This window comes from Botrytis deweyae (assembly GCF_014898535.1).
Source record: "Botrytis deweyae strain B1 chromosome Unknown BDEW_009, whole genome shotgun sequence".
In the NCBI taxonomy this organism is placed as follows: Eukaryota; Fungi; Ascomycota; class Leotiomycetes; order Helotiales; family Sclerotiniaceae; genus Botrytis; species Botrytis deweyae.
This window is the reverse complement of record NW_024066216.1, coordinates 347,671-368,478: the sequence shown is the minus strand read 5'-3', so window position 1 is coordinate 368,478 and position 20,808 is coordinate 347,671. Positions and strand designations below refer to the sequence as shown.

Here is a 20,808-nt window from a genome sequence, read left to right as displayed (position 1 = left end):
GATCTTTACTAAATCCTTAATGTATTTGGAGCTCCTCTCAGATTACTTATACATCACCGAGCTCGTCATATTCCATATCCACAACAGTTGTGAGAGCTCCAAGCTAGGAATGCGTCGAAACCTGTGTCGTCGCAATTCATCTCAACATGTCTGCAGATATAACTCTAAGGCAGGTTATGGGTAATTATGATTCTCGATTGGCAGTCGCCGACACAAAAGTTAAATAAAACTCAGGAACCCTGGAGAGTAGAAAGGGAGATTTCACGAAGTCTTTGAAAGGTAAATCCATTCGATCCAAGCCATGGACTTACTTGGCAGATTCACAGATGTTGACAGCGGGATATAGATCTCAATGACATGTTTTATCCCCATAAGGCTGCTAATATGTAAGTCAGACATTCATTTGGTATCGAAGGCTGCGAGCTAACTTAGACATCAGCGGCCAGCACATCAATGGACAACTTCAAAGCAAGACATACGACAAATTATTCGAGATTTTATTCGAAATTGTTATTGAGGAGAAACGAAAATATTTAGGCAAGTCGAAAAGGCCAACAGTGAAAGTATCGGTCACTAGGCTGGAACTATGTGCTAAGGCCATAAATTACATCGTGACTGCTGGAGTACACAGGTTCGAGAAAACGACTGTCAACGCTCTGATTGAGCATATTCTTGATACGATCCCGATATCAACAAGAGATTACTGTCAGCCGATATTAAGTGACTATCTCAAAGCACTGGGCTGTTTGCTTGGGCAACCAGCAATTGTAGCAAGCCTCAAGAATCTTCGGGTCGAACTCATCGACCTTTCCATCGTGGGTATCGAATCGTACCTCGGAGATACTGGTGAAGATCTTTCACAGTCTGGCAATGGGGCTGGTCACCCATCACTGCCTAGGTCTTCCTCTGGGCTTGGGAGTATACCAAGGGTACAAAGTTCGGTATCTCAGCACAACGTAGAAGAACTTTGCCAAATCCTCTTCTCGCTTCTCTATTCTACCAATAATCCTTCATTTCCAATTGTTGAGAGAGTGGCCGCCGTAATCATGCGCTTGCTGCAGTACCATATTTCGAGTGTAAGCAAGCTACATCAAGTAGCATTTTCAGTCCTTAATATCGTTTTGTCATGTTTCGGTGAAGATCACACCTCATTTTCGTTTTCAATTGGCCGAGAGTTGCTTCCTTTGATATGTCGATTTTGGCAAGTTAAAGCTCTGCACAAAGACGAAATGGTTAACTCTGTTCGAGATGAAATGCTGATTAGTTTGTACTACACTCATCTACACCTGGAGAGCAATATCATAAACGATGATGATGTCGAGCTTCATAGTGATTTGAATGATTTACTTGACGCCTTAAGAGCAGATTACTTTCGGCGAACAGACAATGATCAGCTTCAATTGGACGATGTGGAGATTCTAAATTTGAATACCCGAAAGATAAGCTGCGATCCTTTTCGTCTACATTGCTTCCGACTGAAATCTCACAATAATCGCACGGCCGAGCGTAATTGGGCAAACCTACTCGCTCTGGCCGTCCTAGAACGATTGGTGAGAGTCAAAGAGCACGTGCTTCAAGTGAAACCCAAATCAGGAGGTGACTTAGATAACCATCCACGAAAGCGTCAACGTATCTCGCAATCGTCTGAAAGACTACTTGAACCTCTCAAGTCCGGCGATCAGAAAGTACTATTGGCCGGTTTGCAATTAATTCCATTCGTACTACAAAACTGCAAACTCCCAGCTTCTTCTCTAGAAGAGTTACTGGATCAACTGAGCATTTTTGCTTTGGACAAGCGTGGTAACATTGCATCATGGGCATTACTTGGTATAGCAAGGTCAGTCAGTACCATGTTATCCCTGGACTTAGTTTAACTGACCACAAAATCACAGTTGTACTTATCAGGTATGTGCTGCAGACGGACCATCAATAGACTGGAAACAGCACTGGTATAATGGAGCTAAAGCGCTCACTTTTGCGGGGACCTGTCGTGCTGCTGCTCTAGCACTCCATACAATACATGCCAAATGCCTCTTAGATTATCGTGATATTGAAGACAGTGTGAACGCCATCATCACCACGGCTGATATCAGTGGCCCGCCAGTCCTCTGTGACTCGTCGATTTTCCTGATTAATCACTTGTTACAAGTTAAGGTTAATGAAGCTCCTGGCGCGAGCCTGGCTGCCTGCCAGCATGTGATCCGTTGGCTTTTCGGAAGATGGAATCCAGGTACGAAGTCTGCTTGTTTCATCGGACCAGAGCTGACACATATTAAGCTGACAGATTATTTATTGTTCAATATGGGAAACATTTACACCCTTTTAGCATCATTGCATTGATAAGAACGAGCCTTGGCCTACCGGGATTGTCTGATGAATCAAATAGTCGCCAAATAGGAGGTGCGCTGTTTCAAGCATGGCAACAACACTTAGATAAAGAAAAGGTTCTTCGTTATCTCTTACTACTTGATGCCGATGAACCCGTCGAAGCAGATTTCACCTGCCAACACTGCCCGAAGTCTACGGCTGATGATGATGTTATCTTTCGATTGGATAGTGCTCACTTTAGTTCTACCCAGAGAATGATACTCGAGTTCTTGTCATCAAAGTGTAGCGAGCTTCTACTATCTTGGAGAAGCTTCAATACGGAAAGATCGCAGGTTTCAACTGATATGTATCGAGGCTCATTAAATACATGTATCACGAGTCTTCATTTACTACCACATTTTGCCAACGCTAATTTAGAGCCATTATCTCTTCTAAGGAATGACCTCCGGGACTTGAGCGATGAGTTATTGGAATACCTCAGACGATCAGATGCTAAAGACTTTCACGCCACCAAAGAGTTTGTCCATACTATCTTGCAAACAATCCAACCCCATCTACCTCCTTGCGATACTGCTCAATTCAAGCATGTCGCGGAACACAAATCTCAACTGCTGCAGTTTCTATCCCATATCTCGGGATATATCAAAAGTCGCCGTTTAGCCGAAGAGTCAATTCCAGAGCGTGATGATGATCCCATGGATATCGACGATGAGATTTCTAGCCAGAGAAGTCACTTGTCAACGGAAGCACAAAAATTGAACATTCCTAGGCGAGCCATGGCGCTGGAAATGAGTTCTTCGTCCTTTTATATAGATACAATAGGTCGACTGATGTTGGCCGCCGACCTGAACGAGTCTTCTGAAAGCTGTGCGGTATCAAATTCTTTTGTTGAAGAGCTGGTCTCTATGAAGGATGAAGAACTACTCTCGTGTCGTCCACTTATGCGCAGTATGCTTGAGTCAGATCTCATTCTGAATGAGACAGATGCATATCGCATATTCGAGCGCGTGGGACAAATTCTTTCATCAGATGATTTCCTTGCCAGCGAAGTTGCAATGTGCGCATGCTTGGACGTAATGATAGGACTTTTACCTTTTTGGTCAATGGAAGAGCAGAATTCTTTTGTGAATCACGCTAAGCAATTGTATGATTGGTTTATACTTCGGATCCGGCGAAACGCCGATTCCACAATCGTGCAGCTAGGCATTGTTAATCTGCTATTACAACTACTGCGAGCAAATCAAAACTATGGAAATGCCCCTTCTCAGCCCTCACCGCGTACAAGTCTATTGGAGCTCCTAGAGAAAGGCAATACTGCTACTAAATTCTTCATTGGCGACCAGATTTCGACAATATTCGAACTCTTTACGCTGAAGGAGCATGACAAAATCTTTGTAGATGTGCTTGCACTTTTACCTTCTGCACCAGAATTGTGGGAAGGTATCGCGTTTCGACTTTACGTCCTGGCAAAACTAGCTTCCCGTTGGTCAACTCTTCTGCGAAGATGCATTTATCATATTTTCGAAATTCCGGGTAGAATTCCAGGTACTATTCGACATGCTACTCGGTGCTTGTTCGATGTTGCTTCTGCGCTCGCAGTAGACTGTCCGCAGGAGCTCTTCGCATTGTTTGCGCCTCAAATACTCTATACTTGGCTCGAGGCAGAGGCAATAGAGGATATACCATACCAAATCTTTGGCTTCGCCGCTCTCGGCGACTTATTGGCATCCGTTCAGGAAGAGGTTTCCGCTTTGATAATGATGCGGGGTGATGATGCTCAGCTAGAACACCTCGCTGAATTGTTGAAGATTCCTGTTGTCAAACTGCTTGAGAAATGCTTTGCCAAAGTCACGGCATACTGTATTGCTAACGAGATAAGCATATCACCTTTGAGTGGCAAGAAACATAAAGGTGAGCATCGGCTGAAAACCTGCCTCGGTGAGGAACTGTACCTGGAATGCGTCAATCTGCATTTCACAGATATACTTGCAACCCTGTTTAATGTTATAGATCAAGAGCAACATGTGGAAAAGTCATTTGCAAAAGAGGAGAGCTTAGGATATGCCGCAAAAATCATGGGAGAGATCAAATCTCTGAGCTCGTCTGAGATGATTTTGCCTCCCAATCAGCAACCTGCATTCAAGGCAAAGTACCTCTTTCACGAAATCAAACTCTTGTGTAAGAGAACAGTGCATGAGGCAGGCGATCTATACACCCCAAGCTTAGTAGCTTTCATTGCTAGAAGACTACTGAAGACTATTCACCCTGCACTTGGTTCGCTACATGCTTGCTCGGTGTTGCGAAAACTTCGTGTTCTTATCTCGCTTGCCGGAAACGCTGTAACCGAAGGTTATCCTCTAGAAATGCTTCTAAGATCCATTAGGCCCTTTCTCAACGATCCTGAATGTGCTGATGATGCTATTGGCATTCTACAATATCTGCTGAGTCATGGTTCTGAGTATCTAAAGCTGTCCCCATCTTTTGTTGCAAGTATTACCCTTTCAATACTCGGATCTCTGCGCGTATTCATGCAGGAGCGTAGATCTAGCACAACCCAAGAAAGTCAACACCAAGCGACAATGTCCAAAGCCCAGAAATTTCACCTCTGGGTTGGGAATTACGCCTCACGTTATGAATCTCCTGTTCTGGCGGGGTCTCTGAGTTCGAGTTTCAAAGCTCTCGTTGCCTCTGCCCAGGAGATTCGAGCAATTGGAAATGCTGAAAGAGGAACAATAGAGAGTACACTACTGGACCGGTTACTAGAGGACGAAAAAAATGGAGGCGCGTTACTGACTCTGCCTGCTCGGAAGCTCGCGCTCAGTATGCTATGCTCCGAGTTTGAATGCCCTGCCTCCTACCGGAGTGATATATACGGTGAGGATGCAGCTGCTGAAGGAATGGCTGCTGTTGTATGGAAGTCCTGCAGAGGGAATTCTTCCAACAAACAATATATGTCTTGGGCTGCGCGGGTTCTCGGAAGAGCTTTTGCGGCTACTGGGCATGTGCACCAGGAGCTTTTGCAAGAATCCACTTTGTCAAAAATCAAGGAACTGAAAATATCATCCAAAGTCAGTTCTTCCTCAAGAGCATGTATATTGAGTCTTTTACAATCGTTGATCTTGGGGGATAATGGTTCGACGGTGGGAATTGTCGAAACGGCTTTGCGTATCATTGTTACAACTTCAGACGCGCATATTTTGGAGATTGGCCGTCAAATTCTATCGCCCCCAGTATTTGAAGCGTCAGCGTGGAATCCTTATCCTGTTCCTCCATGTGAGATGGCAGGACCCACAGATGATAAGGATAGCTTAAGGAAACATCTCGAGGCAGATTGCATTCTTTCTCCTAATTGGTTAAGAGATCTCTCTATTGCATTGGTCAGAGCTGTCCCTAAAGATCCCATACTGTGCGCCTTAGCACCAGTTCTTCGAAACGTGCCAGACTTTGCCAATCAAGCATTTCCTTTCATCCTTCACCTCGTGCTCTCTACAGATTCGCCTGCACAAAAGAATAACCGTAATCAAATATCCAATGCATTTGCGGTGTGGTTCTCCAGAGGACAATCCGTCGAAAGGAACAATCTAAAGGCTATAATTAATTCGATTTTGTACTTACGGACGCAACCTCTGCCTCACGAGAAGTCTTCAGCGGATCGTCTGCATTGGCTGGATCTTGACTACCTCAAAGTCGCCACAGCCGCCATACATTGTGGAATGTTTAAAACGGCTTTGATGTTTGTTGAAGAACACCATTTGATCCCAGTAAAATCTTCTAGACGGTCTTCGACGACCAAAGATGGCGGTGAGATCCCCGAGATACCCACAGACTTACTTCTCGCAATTTTTGAAAACATTGATGATCCAGATCTATATTACGGAGTGCAGCAAACAGCTAGTTTAAGCACCATATTAGCGAGACTGGAATATGAGAAAGATGGGCCCAAAAGTCTTGCTTTTAGAGGTGCGCAATATGACAGCCACGTTAAGCAGCGAGATCCTAGAGCTGCCCGGGATGCGCAGTCTCTTGTTAGTGCATTAGACATGCTTAGCCTCAGTGGTCTTTCTCACTCTCTGTTACAAGCACAGCAGGGTTCTGGAATAGCTGGCACGTCTTTAGATTCTATGTTTCGCACCGCACGTAAACTAGAACAATGGGATATTCCTGTTCCTACCAGCGATAATCACTCAGTCACTCTCTATAAGGCTTTCCAATCGGCTCATGTTGCTACAGACCGTGGATCCTTCATGAAAGTAATCAACGAAGGACTTGAGGGGACAATGGAACGACTCGTGCGAGATGACCTTAGCGCCAGTGCTCTTCACGAATCTCTTAGAACCCTAGCGGCTCTTTCCGAGATGGATGAAGTACTCAGCTCTCGGGGATCCGAAGAGTTTGAACAGATTCTATCAAGGTTTCGGAATCGTTCCGAATGGATGAAGACGGGGAGGTAAAAATTCTTACACACTCTACCGTAATCATAACTAATACAAAGATAGGTTTGATGACATTAGTCAGTTGATTTCTTGTCGGGGGACAACTTTAAGCACCTTAAGCCAGCAACCGCGTCTTCGAGACATACTCAATCTCTCCTCCAAAGATACAAGACTAGTCGAGGTACATGTTGCCCTCATGGCTTCATCACTAAATCGTGACCACGGCGCCTTACAAGAATCTCTATCTCTGACAACTTCTTTGATTGATCTTATCAAACCGTGTCAGTCTCTTGGTTTAAACATTGAAGCTGCCGTTCATATGGAGACCGCAAATGCCTTGTGGGAGCAAGGTGAAATGACGTCCTCAATAGGTATATTACGAGCTTTGGATAATGCATCCTTCCTGAAATCGCAGACTATATCTGTTGGTCGTCCTGATCTCTTATCAAAGATTGGTTACCAAGTTTCCGAAGCCAGACTTGAGAAGCCTGATCGAATCATTGAGAGATACCTAAAACCTGCTCTCAAGGACTTGAAAGGTTCCGATGGCTATGAAGCTGCGAAAGTTTTCCATCAATTTGCCGTATTTTGTGATCAACAACTGCAGGACCCTGATAGTTTGGAAGATTTAGAGCGAATGAAGAAGTTAAGCGAGATGAGATCTAACGATGTCGCTGACTACGAGGAACTTTTGAAGAATGCAACATCTTCAACAGAGAGACAAAGACATCAAAGTTATCTCAAGAAAGCCAAGACGTGGCTCGGACTAGATGAGCGAGAATATCGCCGCCATTGCTCCAACAGGGACGAATTTCTACGCCAATGCCTGGAGAATTACCTTCTCTCATTAGCTGCTTCGGATAATCATGATAGTAATGCGCTACGTTTCACCGCTCTATGGCTTGAAAACTCTGCAGAGAACTTTGCCAATGAAGCTGTAGCCAAAGTTTTACCCAAGGTGCCTAGTCGAAAATTTGCTACGCTCATGAACCAGCTCAGTTCTCGGTTACTCGAAAATGACTCAAAATTTCAGCAGCATCTCTTCGGTCTAGTTCTACGGATCTGTATGGATCATCCATACCACGGTATGTACCAAATATATGCTGGATCTCACAGTCGGCCAAATACCAAGGATGAAGTAGCTATCTCGAGAAATAAGGCAACTCTCAAGGTTTCTGAGCAACTACAAAGAGCTGAGAGCTCGCGGGCAATTTGGAATGCGTTGAATTATGTTATCCAGCCATATACTCAGCTTGCGGGCGAGAAAGATGATCAGAAGTACAAAACAGGCAAAAAGCTCTCGATGAAAGATTCCCCCTCGGGTTTGAGACTCAACAACATTCTAAAGAAGTACCCAATACCTCCTCCGACAATACAAATAAATCTTCGCGCAGATAAAGATTATTCTAAGGTGCCAAAAATGGTCAAATTCGAGTCACAGATGAGTATAGCATCAGGAGTAAGTGCACCGAAAATCATCACTGCTGTGGCGGATAATGGAGCGCGATTTAAACAATTGGTAAGTATTCGACATATTGCATTTCACTATTTTAGCTAACATATATTAGGTAAAAGGTGGCAATGATGATCTGCGCCAAGATGCCATCATGGAACAGGTATTTGCTCAAGTCAGTGAACTCTTGAAAACGAACAGAGCTACTCGACAAAGAAACCTCAGCATCAGAACCTACAAAGTCCTACCATTGACGTCCATAGCTGGAGTCATTGAATTTGTGCCGAACACAATTCCCTTGCATGAATATCTCATGCCAGCACATGAGCGCTTCAATCCAAAAGATCTAAAAGGGAATGCATGTCGCAAAGAGATTGGGGAAGTCCAAGGTCAACCAACAGAAGTACGAATCAAGAAATATAGATGGGTCATCGATCGTTTTCGTCCCGTTATGCATTACTTCTTTACAGAGCATTTTAACGATCCTGACGAATGGTTCACCAAGCGTCTAGCATACACTCGTAGCACAGCTGCTATATCGATTCTAGGTCACGTTCTCGGATTGGGCGACAGGCATGGTCACAACATTCTTCTTGATTTTGAGAGTGGTGAAGTAGTACATATTGATCTTGGTGTGGCTTTTGAAATGGGTCGGGTTCTTCCGGTCCCAGAATTGGTACCTTTCCGTCTCACCCGCGATATTGTCGACGGAATGGGCATAACAGAAACCGAAGGTGTATTCAGACGCTGCTGCGAATTCACTCTTTCCGCTTTGCGCAAGGAAGTTTATAGTATCATGACTATTCTTGATGTTCTACGATATGATCCATTGTACAGCTGGTCTATATCACCCGTGCGACTTGCAAAATTGCAGGTGGCGCAAAGTGTTGCGCCGGAACCTGGTATGGGACATGAGAGAGGTGGTGAAAGGTTAACTGTCAACCAACCGAGTGAAGCTGATAAAGCTCTGACCGTGGTCAACAAGAAATTGTCAAAAACGTTAAGTGTAGAGGCCACAGTCAATGATTTGATCAATCAAGCGAGGGATGAGAAGAATCTGGCAGTGTTGTATTCAGGTATGTTCTATCCCACTCCCGCCGTCTCTCCCATATCTTCATCTTACATGCTGATATTATCTATTCGTAACAAACGCTAATTAATATATATAGGTTGGGCTGCATACGCGTAGAGGGTAGCTAAGCTGTCTATCATATTTGCGGGAAATGTTCATAATCTCAATTACTTTATTAGCGGGCATAGCTTGGTGCTATAGATTAGCGAATCTCTCCAAAATAAGATCTGCGATAGATAGTCATCATTTCAATGATTTATATGAAGCGGAAATAATGAATATTTTTTGATTTGTGAGAAGTTGGCGGACGGAAATCACCACTTTTAAAGTGCACTGTCAACCGCCTCGCAAATAATATTCATTCACTTCGATGTAATGAACTTAAATCTAACGATGGAACAAAGCATCCTTGACCCTTGAGGTCAGAATAGGGTGTCGTATTGCACTGACTAGGTATCACCAGGAAACCTCTAGAATTGAATATTGAAGAGTCTTTTTTCGTTCCCATCTCCCCTAAATGCGCCCCTTCCGTTCAGCCATAATTCTCTTCCTCCCAAGATCTCAAAGTAACAGTCGGCCGGCTGACTGGTCATTGGAATATTGCATGTGTTGCAGATAGGTATTTCGTCGCCGGTAAGCAGGATGGCTTTGCAACTGGAGCAATACCAAAGCGCCATGTTGTATTGGAGATGCAAGTTGTTTTGATGTGGTGCTTGTATGTATTTGTTCTTTGCGAAGATACTTGTAGTAGGGTGTACGTTGATGGATTGTTCTTTGCGGAGATGCTTGTAGTAGGGTGTAGTTTTATGAATCGTTTGTCTAGAAAGAAAAGAGCAAGCACTTCTTATGTACAAATTTTGCACACATTATTCACGGAATTTCTGAATAGAAGCTGCACGATTGGTTTCAGATATTCCATTCAGACGTATGCTCGTGTATCATTCATTTTGATTCCATTCAAACAAGACGCAGGCAGTACTCGAGATTCGTGACTTCGGATACGCATTACAGTACTGGAAATGCATTGGTCCGCCCTTGATACTCCAGATTCACTCTTTCATATGCCGGTTTCTTTTGTTGCATGTCTTATACGAATCGGATAGGCTTTCTATTGGCTGGATCAAGACCTGCGTCTCAACCCGAACCCCATATTCGCTCTTGTATATGTAATCTCGGTATCACTGCTAGGATAAGTATTTTATTGGTCCTGTCAGGATATTTATATTCACTCTCAAGTATCGAGTTTCTGATGGATATTGAAACTTCCATATAACGGCTCTGCTCTGGCTTGGTTAAACTGCTTTGCTCATCGATTATTTCAATATCTCGAGAAGAGTATTAGTGCTAACAATTCAAAGGAATTGTCCCATTCGATTTGACCATTTGCTACGAGGTGCGTTGTACATATCTAGCAAGGAATTCATACACCCTATATACATTATCAACCTAGGGCAAATTCCTATGTTGACTTGAAAGGCATCATTGATTTCTACAACCTGGTTTTCTCAGACTTTTATGGAATCTCGCCTTCTATCTCGACGCGAATGAGATGCCAAAAAAGTTATTCTCACATCACAATCTTTCTTCCCAATTAATGACTATTGGTTCGTACGGACCCTGTCGTTGGACCCTGTCATTGGTTTGTGGGTCCAGAATCGACAACCCCTTCAAGCATACGATAGCCTGAATAAAATTCTCTGCAGTGCTGCTCCACAACCAATCATGAACCGTGTTTTTCGGTACCGGGACGGAGATACACAAAGGCGGGTTTGGGAGACACTCATGGTCCGCTCCCGATGTCCGTCTGGCAAGGGCTTCTCAGCCCACATCTCTCGTGTAAGCGAGGAAAACAAAATTACCAAAGGGGGCGGAGTCTCATTGTCTCATTCCATGTGTCAGCCTTACGGGTCCTCACACTGCTCATACAATCCCATCAATCGAGATGCTTTTTCTGGCACCTGCCTATCGAATTCTAGAAGGTGACTGGACGCGAAACAAATGATGGTTTCCCGAGGTCTTTTCGCGAATGTGCTTTGACCTATCGGATCTCGCTAGATACGAGATTCATCTCACATGGTTCCCAAAAGGGTAACCAGGAAGTTCGGACGCGTCAACGCATGGGATGGGAGTGGGCTGTGTCAGAATGAAAGGGTAGCTCGGTTAACACGAGGCATGCTGTTGATATATGCATATTGACATGTTCTCCTGCATGGATTTGAGCTTTGATTGATTTAAGATAGGTATTTGGAAAATGAATATCTTATCCTCCGATCCCTTTTTTATCGTTATTTATCAGATTCTCTATAATAGGTTATTTTTACAGTTCTGATTTTTCACCAATTTTTGCTTTAATCGCTCGTTACTTTCAGGGATTTTCAACACTGTGAAATTTCGATATCGAAGTTAGATTTGAATATTCAGAACTCTTCAGATCATTATATACAAAAAAACTATAACCCTTCTTGTTTTGTCTCTAGTACTTAGAGCATTCTGTGTGAAGATGTCTAGCAAAAGTAGGTTTCTCCAAAGCAAGACAGGTCTTCAAAAGCTCACATCCATCTCACAGATGCTAGTTATTACGACTACGACCCATCAAAGGGGGCCGCGATTGCTTTTGCCATCTTATACACAGGCAGTTTTATATACACACTTTTCCAGTACATCTGGCTCAAAAGTTGGTTCTGGCTGTTCATGGTACTAGCGGCAGCTAGTAAGTCTTACTACATCCTAGATAAAAGATTAGAAGTACAATGCTAATACCCAACAGTGGAGTCTGTCGGGTACATAGGTCGAGTAGTCTCGGTATATGACACAACTAACAGAAGTGAGTAAAGAAGCACGGCATGTATAGTTCAGATGCTAACGAACCAGACGCATACATTGTTCAATTTGTTCTCATTTTCCTCGCGCCTGCGCTTATGGCTGCGTCTTGCTACATGGCAATGGTACGTCCTTGTCTCTCTCCATCTTGTTCATCATACTGTTTTCCATGAAGCCAGTCTAACATCACCCCAGGGCCGGGTAATTCTCCACATCACTCCCTCCTCCTTCCGAAACGTCAAGAACCTCTGGGTACCACCCCGCTGGATGACACCCATCTTCGTAACTTGCGACATCGTCGCCTTTTTGATCCAAGTATTCGGCGCCACCTCCGCCACTTCCAAAGATCCAAAGGTTGTTCAACGGGGTTATAATGTTATGAAAGTTGGTCTGGTTATCCAATTAGTATGCTTTGGATTTTTCTTAGTCATTTCTTTGAGATTCCATTTCCTCTCAAAGAAATTCGAAAGTTCATGGCCGGATAGACAGTGGAAGAAATTGTTGATGGCGATTAACATTGCTAGTGGGCTGATCTTTGTAAGTTCACCCCACGTTCTCCCTTACTATCTCGAGCGCGTCAAAGTTTGAGTGCTAACACATAGCCAGGCTCGTTCGATATACAGAATGGTAGAGTTCACAACCGGCTTCGATGGGTATCTCTCGGTTCACGAATGGAATTTCTATGTCTTTGAGGCCGCATTGATGCTGCCGGTTTTGGTTCTGTTCAATGTATATCATCCTGCGAAATTCTTGACGAATGTCGGATGGAGACAACAGAGAGAAAAGTCGCATCTTCCTCTGAGTGGATCCAGCTTGCAAGATCTGAGTTCACGGAAGTGAGTGTTGATTAGGGATGAATATTAATGGTTGTATGGGAATGAATACTTTGGGTGAATACATTGGGATGAATAGAGAAATTCAAGAGGAGGACGTTTGTTTCAGCGCAGTTTATTAGAATTTATACATTTAGGTTGGGTAAGACAGTGGAAATGATATTGAAGATTTCAGGTCTGGCGTTTAGTTTGCTAATAAATCTTTCACGGCCTTCTGACAATACTTTCGGGGTTCGATCAGGGTGTTCAGTGTTTCTCACAAGCAGATTAGTTGTGGGCGCTCTATATTTGAATAAAATCAAGACGCATTGGAAGTGGGTTCAATCCTCTCAATGATTAGTCTATTTATGCAGATAGACCTGATGAAACTTTTTAGACATTTCAATTTACTATGGCAATCCAAGATTCGTCCATACATTACCATGAAATTTGATAGTCCCTCCGTTGCAATGAGATTCTCATGATACGCTAACAAGTTCTCACAACCTCAAACATCTTTTCTTGGTTCGGTGTCTCTAGTTATGATTTGGACTCATCTAGCGGCGAAGTATCCGTATCCGCTGTAGCCTAGCCTTCTCAATTTTTACACCGATCTTTATGTATTTCAAGAGTTTGAAGCCAACATGCACGACTTGGATTCTCAAAAGTTCTTTCACAAGTTTGTGTGAGACTATATAAATCACCCATGCAAGATCTGAAATTTTTGGAAGTTCTCTTAGCACGATGTGAGAGGTGAAATGTTTTTTTATCATTTATATCAGGTAGGTGAGCTTGCAAATAGCTCCAATCACCCATGTCCTAAATTTGCCCAATCCTATGACTAAGTTTCTAGTCTCCTGATCCTTCAACTTCAACTTCGCAATAAGAAGCATCTAGAATCTCCCTCCTCCCCTCTTGGTCTTCGTTCTCCGAACACTTTTCTATTTATCCAACTTCACCCCATGGAATAAATTCTTCTTGATTCGTGGGATTAATCCTCTCTTCCTGTAATCCTCTGTAATTATTTTTTGACATTCCTTTCGTTTCTTTCCGTAGTTTGACCTATCCGTCGTGTAAGCTTCGTTCCATTCTTGAAAACATTCCTCAACTCCCTCCTTTTGCATCCGAATATATTCGAGACTAGAACCACCAGGGAGCATATGGTCGAGAGAAGAACCACCAGGGAGCATATTTGATTCGTAATGATGAAGACAATATATTGCTTCCAGCCAGTCTCTGAAAGGCGCTGGACAGGTGTTGGCAAAACCCTTGTGCCAAGCTTCTCCATGGTCACTTAAAATGCTGTAAACTTGATTTTCACCAGTCTTATCCCATTCAAGTAAAATTTTGATGTGATTCTTTGGTGCTCCGAAAACCGTATCTAAACAGATATCAAAGTAGTCAGGGTGCATGTCAGCTTGATTTATTGTTGTTGACAAATTGACGTCGTATGCTAATTCGTTTTGATCGTATACATTGACTCGTATATCGATTGGATTAGCAATTTGCTGTTTACGTTGTACAATTTGCGTCGTGCGGAGAAACATCTGAGCCAGTTGATTCCTTATGCTAACCACCCCTCCAGCATATTCTCGGTCTCTATAAGTTTGTAATATCTTGATATCGTCTTTCAATTTTTGTTGGCTTAACTGAATATCGTCCAGTTTCTTTTTACAAAATTGAGAATTGTATTCCAATTTCTGTAGTCTTGACTCCCTCTCGCTTAGCATCTCTTTGACCGTGATGCTGTTTATATCGTGGGAATAGCCATGGTTCGTGAGTGTATTTCCCTTTGGCTGATTCAAAAGAAGACTGACCGTTTGATCTTGAGGAGAAGTGGAATCCTGGCCTCCCGAATGATTGGCTGATCCATCAGCTGTATTTCCCTGCTGTAATCATTGTTAGTATAATATCATGTGGAACCTGCAACAATTATAATATAGAGATACTAGCCTGTTGTAGATTGGGTAGACTCTGCATATTCCTATGGAAATTTACACGATGTGGTCTCCAGATGATGGGCGATCCAGATCTCAAGAGTGTTCGTCGGAACATCTTGATCGGGTGTAAATACTTGGCGGAGAGATGGTGCCAATATTGACGAGTTGTATATGTATGATCTGGGAGAAATGTATGTTACTTGAGGTAGTGGGGTATATTTGTTATGATGATGGTAGATATGATATATGTTGGGGGATGAATAGTCCTTATTAAATAATAAATTTGGGAATGGGATCAAAGGCATTGACCCCAGATTTTCCAAAAAACGCTCGAGCCATTTGTAGGGCTGCAGCTGTCGCTGTACCAGAATACGCTAAGCAGGGGTACAATAAATCACCCAGGTACTGGTATATAGATTCCAATCAGATCGCTGTTTACATGTGGACAACCTTGATTGATAATAGAATAAGTCAATTCAATAGAGATGTCAAGCGTTGATGAAAAATCTAGTGAACCAACGAACAAACACTCTGCTTCACCAGCTCACTGTTTCCCGTGATTCTAATACAACCTTTGTTTTTCTCAATCTATCCTTACCTAGGTAGTATACTACTGGATCAAAATGTATAGTAAGTAAGGGCTATCAACAGAATCAGATCCTAAGCGCGAAAATTTGAAGCTCCCCTCCCCGAATATGTAATTCTCAAAGTCACAAAGTCCAAAAGCCTTATTGATGATAAGAGAAGTAGAGTAGAGGTAGAAGCAGAAAGAAAGAGGTTCGCTCTGTAACTTGCTCGCATCATTTCCAATCCATCACCTCCTTCTCTTACAAATAAACTTGGCTATATTGGACTGAAATTTTCAATCAATCAAATCCGGTATAAAGAAGATTCTGATATAAATAATAATAATCTAAATATTCGAATGAAATTTATGCTAGATTTTAGATTCTAGATTGAATAATTTTATGAAAAATTATATAATAATAATCAGTTTTATTTATTTAATATAAAAAAAGCTTATTTAATTAAATCTACTATTAAAATTTATATCAGATTCACAAAAAATTAATTCAATATTCTGATTTTGCTCAAAATCCGGTATTTTTATATAAAAAGTAATCAAATCAGAAAATTACTTTAGTATCCATATTCAAGATTCCGGTATATCCCAGTCCGGTATAGCCAAGTTTATCTATATTCATATCCCTTCTCGCTTCTCCTCAACAGACACAGACCATAGACGACTTAAACATCTAAAACTTGAGCGTCCAGAAACCACCAGAGCAGGTAGAAAACTATTCGCTTCGTTTGATTGTTTACGTATCATTTACATCTAAATTATCAAATCATACTGTGATTTACTTCTTCCACTAGATATCTCTTACAATCCTTGGAAGAACACAGCTTTCCCCGTTCTAGGTGTCCTTTGGGTCTTTGTGAGGCCGATAAACCCCAGGAAGACCCTCGACCTGTAAGATTGAACTTCTCTCTTCTCACCCCAGCTAAAAAAAACTTTTGAAAGGAACATCTCACACAAAATCTCCCAACAGGTACCGGCATCCAGATCATCGACCAACATCCTTTCCGCCCCAACCACATATAGAAGATCCAAAAGGAAAAAAACATACAACAGTGGGGATTCGCTGGTGGTCACCCACCCAACTACTAATCCACCGATCTGAAGCTTGTGTATGGCAGAGCGGACGGGATGCCCAATTCTCTTCAGTCTATGGTCGTATGTGACAGAGAGTCTTTCAATTTTGTATATATTATTAGCATGTTGGGGGAAGAGGCGTTCGTATTCCTCGTTTTTGATAAACGAGGAATACAATATATCTGCGCCCCTCAAAGTTATAAAGTATGAGAGTGTGTGAGGGGAGTCAAGTAGGAGGGTATGCAAGACTTTTTGTTATTGGAAGGGGATGGAAGTTTGTTTAGTAGCAGGAAATCGTTTAGATTTTCTTTCGGTCCCAATCGCTTAAGTATGAAAATACTGGATTCACTTGAGTTTGAACTCGCGTATTTTTATCTTTGTCTTTATCTTTGGGGGATGGCGATATACCAAAGCTTTATGGACCCTGATGAAAATTTCAATGAAGTTGTAATTTAGGAACGAGGTAGATACTCATCTCATCGGGCGTCTTCCATAAAACTATTGAACGACGAAAAAATCACTTCATTATCATATAGTATATATTCGAATAAACAAAATATACATCGCAATATTCATCACCAAATCTTGCAAATCTAAAACTTAGTTGATTTTTATCTATTAATTTTTTGTAAGATTACATTTCATTTATTCTAAACTATATCAATTACAATTACATATCTAAAAAATACCTCTTCCCTCAATATGCACTATAGCTCATTTGTCCACACAGTCCATTCGAAACAGTGAAGGCACCAGCAGTACCTGCCGATGATGAGGTGTAGAATTTGTTCGTGATAATACTGTTAACGCCACAGGTTGCGCCTGGTGCGGCCAAGTAACAAGCGCCACTGTTCAAATAGACGGAACCAGCGCAACCGCCTGCGGCGGTCTGACACGCTACACAACAATCATAAGCGGAGTTTGTCTTCAACGCGGAGAGGACACTCGTGAGGAATTGAACTTGTGTGACGGGTGCTCCGTTGACGGAAGAGATCAAGTTGTTAGCGGCGCAAGCGGCGTAGCTGGTGGGGGTTGCGCCGGAAACTTCACTGACGGTTTGAGTGGCTGTGAGGGTTGTTGTAGAAGTGGCCAAGACAATGCTTGAGATGGTTGAATATTCGGTAGCTACGAGGGTTGTGGAACAATCCTCTTCCATAACACTTGTTGTTGTTGTTATAGTGGAGGTTGAAGTCTCTGTGACGTAGGGAGTTGCAAGATTGGTAACCATTGCTGCCGTCTCGGTGATTGTGGTGATAGACCCAATGTTCAATATCGATGTACATTCGACCGCTGCTGGGTAGGATGTGCTATGAGCAAAGATGGATGGGGAGGTAGAGCTGGTAGTTGAGTTTGCGCTGCTTACGGGGGTGAAGCTGACTCTGTTTGAAGGGATGACACCAGTTGGAGGACTTGGGTCTGCACTGATAACGTGTGTGAAGCTAACCATACTGGAAGGAATGACGCCAGTTGGTGCGTACATGGAAGCACTTGGGTCTTCAAATGGTTTGATGTCGCTACTGGTAGCTGTGTCCACAGGTTTACTGACAGATGGTGCATATCCAGAGGCAGCGATGTAGCGAGATGTGGTGTTATAGTAATGATATCTAGACCAAGATTCAGACGGAGCTAACGCAGGCACTCCTGTACTTTGCTGCTCAGCTTCTGAAGCGGATTGAGAGTCGGTGGTAGTTTTCGTGAGAGACTGCAAGGTGTTTGGTCGTTGATGATTCCACTCGCCTGATTTTGTGACAGTATAGTATACATCGTTTGAATAAACAAGGGTAGATGTTACTGTAATTGTAACGGTGAGTGGTGCCTGGGAAGGCTGGGCCGGCCCACATTCACTACGCTTGGCTACACCAGGAACAGCCGAACCGATTGGTGTAAAGCCATATGGAGCTGCGATGTGAACAGTTTCTGGGCTTGCACTGATTGTCGTTGTAGCAGCAGCGGTCTCTGTCTCAACAATAGCACTGGTGATGGAGGTTGTGGCGAGACAAGTTGATGTACTGTAAAACGTATCGGTAACTTGAGGAACGATAGTTGTTTCGGTGGTGGTGGCGAATTCTCCCACAGTAAGAGTACTTGCTTGGAGGGTCAAGGAAATGGAGGGAGTATAGGTGACTATACTTGTATCGATCCGGGTTGAAGTCTCTGTCTTGGAGGATGTAAGAACACTGTATGGTGCTATTGAAGCAAATGAGGTGGTACATGACAATTGATCATCAAGTGCTGAAGCTGGGTATGTGCCATTTGACAAAATGGCAGAAACGGCTGGAGTCGCAAGGACAACTAATGGAAGGAGTGTGGAAACCATTATAAAGATTATTGTGCTTAACTCGAGAAATAAAAGAAGGATTCAAGAGTCTACGATGTCGATTCGAGAAGCCCTTGGGAAGATGGGAAACCACTGAAATAAGTACTTTTCGAAGGTCTACCTCCGTGTTGGGACATATCAGAAGAACTCCTGCATTCGGATATGTCCGGGGATGATGGACCCATGAGCTTCTCATCAAGTTTGAACCGCAGAGAAACAGTGTTGAAGGCTGAATGCTGCTGTCAATATCAATAGCTTGAACTGTGGAGTTCTGAGCCGTGGCGCTAGGCCTTAATCAGCAGCGCATAGGTTTTCTTATCCAGATGAATGGAGAGGAAGAGGCCTCTGCGGCTGTGCATTTTTAGATGACCTTGATAGAAATAAGGTACTGGTAGGGTTTCCCAGATCTATACACCATGGCCAAAGTTTTGCTTCGTTGGAGAAAGAGTCAGAAAGTGGGTATGGAGAAATTGAACCCCTGATCTAAGATCTTCGAGCAAAACAGCTTCATGTCTCTAGATCTATTTGAGCTTAAACAGACTACTGTAGCGTGAAGCTTAACTACCCTTGGTATCAACGCAATTGAAGAGCTTTCCCACGCGCAGGGCTAGATAAGTGTGTTAGATTACTTGTGAGCAATCTAGATCTGAAAAGACTGAAAGGTCGATACTCTGCACGTACCACAATGGAACGATGAGATAGCAAAAATAGGTATTTAAACACATAAGCGAGCTGAAAGCAGATTACTTTCGCTTCTTCTATCCTGTTCGTCCGAAATACAGTGGACTTTGCAGTTGATAATATCCATGCCGCTGACTATTTCTGAAGTAGCTAGCAAACGAACGCGAGAGAAAAACGTGGGAGAAATCCATATGATTGGATACCATGGAATAAAATTGGGCTTACGGGCCGTGCCTGATCTTTCAAGCTGTTCCCACAATTTTCAGAATAGCCAATCATGATCTTTGTTTGTATGGGAATATCTCTATCAAAGTGTAACTTTATAACTCCTCACAGGACAGACGGGAAGTATAAAGCTCATAGAATGAAGGCATTCAGACTGTACAATGATCCAAAAATGAGGAATCGGTGAAGTAAACAAGTCCTGGTGTGTCAGATCACTCCTAGCACTAACCCTAACCGGGACTAGCTACTCCTGCTCTCATAGCATCGTAAGAACCATCGCATCATACAAACAATTCTGTCAACAACTTGTAGATATGTAGGTATAGCTTCATTATCTTCAATCTATGGCTGCATGTTGTGTGCTGTAGATTATCTGGTGATACATACTGAATCGCCAACCATACGAATTAGAGTATAGTCAATACCAACAGGAGAAAGCAAGCAACGAACGAACCATCAGAACTCCTAAGAAGTTCTACAGCCATCCCATCCTGAATGGAAATCTACGTTCCAGATGTTCAATCATAACATTTCATCCCCTTTTTCATTTTCTAACCCATACAGAAAGGAGTAGAATAAGCTTATCCCTCTGAATTCTAACCTTCTTCCCATTCAGCTGAAACCACTTTTTAGAGTTTACCAACCCTATTCATTAGAGTTTTCTCCCTTATTTTAGACTTCTGATCCCCCGGCGCCCCTTCGAACCGATTTTACAGTACAAATACTTGGGAAAGAATGAAATATTCAAACTTTGAAAGAAATTGAAACTTTCACAGAGAGAATATAGATGTAGATATAAGATTTCGAAAAAGGTTGAAAGAATTAAAGGTAGAAGATGGGCGTAGAAAGGAATGTTTTCTCGAACTTATTCGAAATTCCAAATGTAAACACTTTTTACTAGCAAAAGTGTTTTGAGAGATACATTATAGTACTTATTGCTCAATGGTAATACAACCCATTCACACATAATGTGAAATAGTGATTCATTGATGAATGATAAATTAAAGTTCAGATCAACTCGAAAATTGGGAATAGCTTCATCTTCCCTACTTCGTTTACCCCCCTTACCG

The 20,808-nt window shown here is 42.6% G+C and overlaps 4 protein-coding genes across 4 annotated transcripts; 2 read left to right on the top strand and 2 right to left on the bottom strand.

Moving 5' to 3' along the window:
* Positions 1-146: 146 nt before the first annotated feature.
* On the top strand, positions 147-9,403 carry EAE98_004748 (uncharacterized protein; the record flags this gene model as incomplete). The annotated part of the gene is made up of 9 exons (XM_038952368.1): positions 147-180; positions 235-279; positions 347-386; positions 440-1,837; positions 1,893-2,230; positions 2,278-6,775; positions 6,825-8,280; positions 8,330-9,290; positions 9,384-9,403. 9 exons carry the CDS (start codon positions 147-149, stop codon positions 9,401-9,403), a joined length of 8,790 nt encoding a protein of 2,929 aa, XP_038811018.1.
* A 2,383-nt stretch (positions 9,404-11,786) lies between these two features.
* EAE98_004747 (uncharacterized protein) lies at positions 11,787-12,946 on the top strand (the record flags this gene model as incomplete). Its single annotated transcript, XM_038952367.1, has 6 exons — positions 11,787-11,799; positions 11,853-11,996; positions 12,054-12,110; positions 12,158-12,231; positions 12,302-12,643; positions 12,713-12,946. 6 exons carry the CDS (start codon positions 11,787-11,789, stop codon positions 12,944-12,946), a joined length of 864 nt encoding a protein of 287 aa, XP_038811017.1.
* A 913-nt stretch (positions 12,947-13,859) lies between these two features.
* EAE98_004746 (uncharacterized protein) lies at positions 13,860-14,973 on the bottom strand (the record flags this gene model as incomplete). The annotated part of the gene is made up of 2 exons (XM_038952366.1): positions 13,860-14,807; positions 14,872-14,973. The coding sequence occupies 2 exons, from the start codon at positions 14,971-14,973 to the stop codon at positions 13,860-13,862; spliced, it is 1,050 nt and encodes a 349-aa protein (XP_038811016.1).
* Positions 14,974-17,212: 2,239 nt separating this feature from the next.
* EAE98_004745 (uncharacterized protein) lies at positions 17,213-18,832 on the bottom strand (the record flags this gene model as incomplete). The annotated part of the gene is made up of 1 exon (XM_038952365.1): positions 17,213-18,832. One exon carries the CDS (start codon positions 18,830-18,832, stop codon positions 17,213-17,215), a length of 1,620 nt encoding a protein of 539 aa, XP_038811015.1.
* Between the last annotated feature and the right edge of the window lie 1,976 nt (positions 18,833-20,808).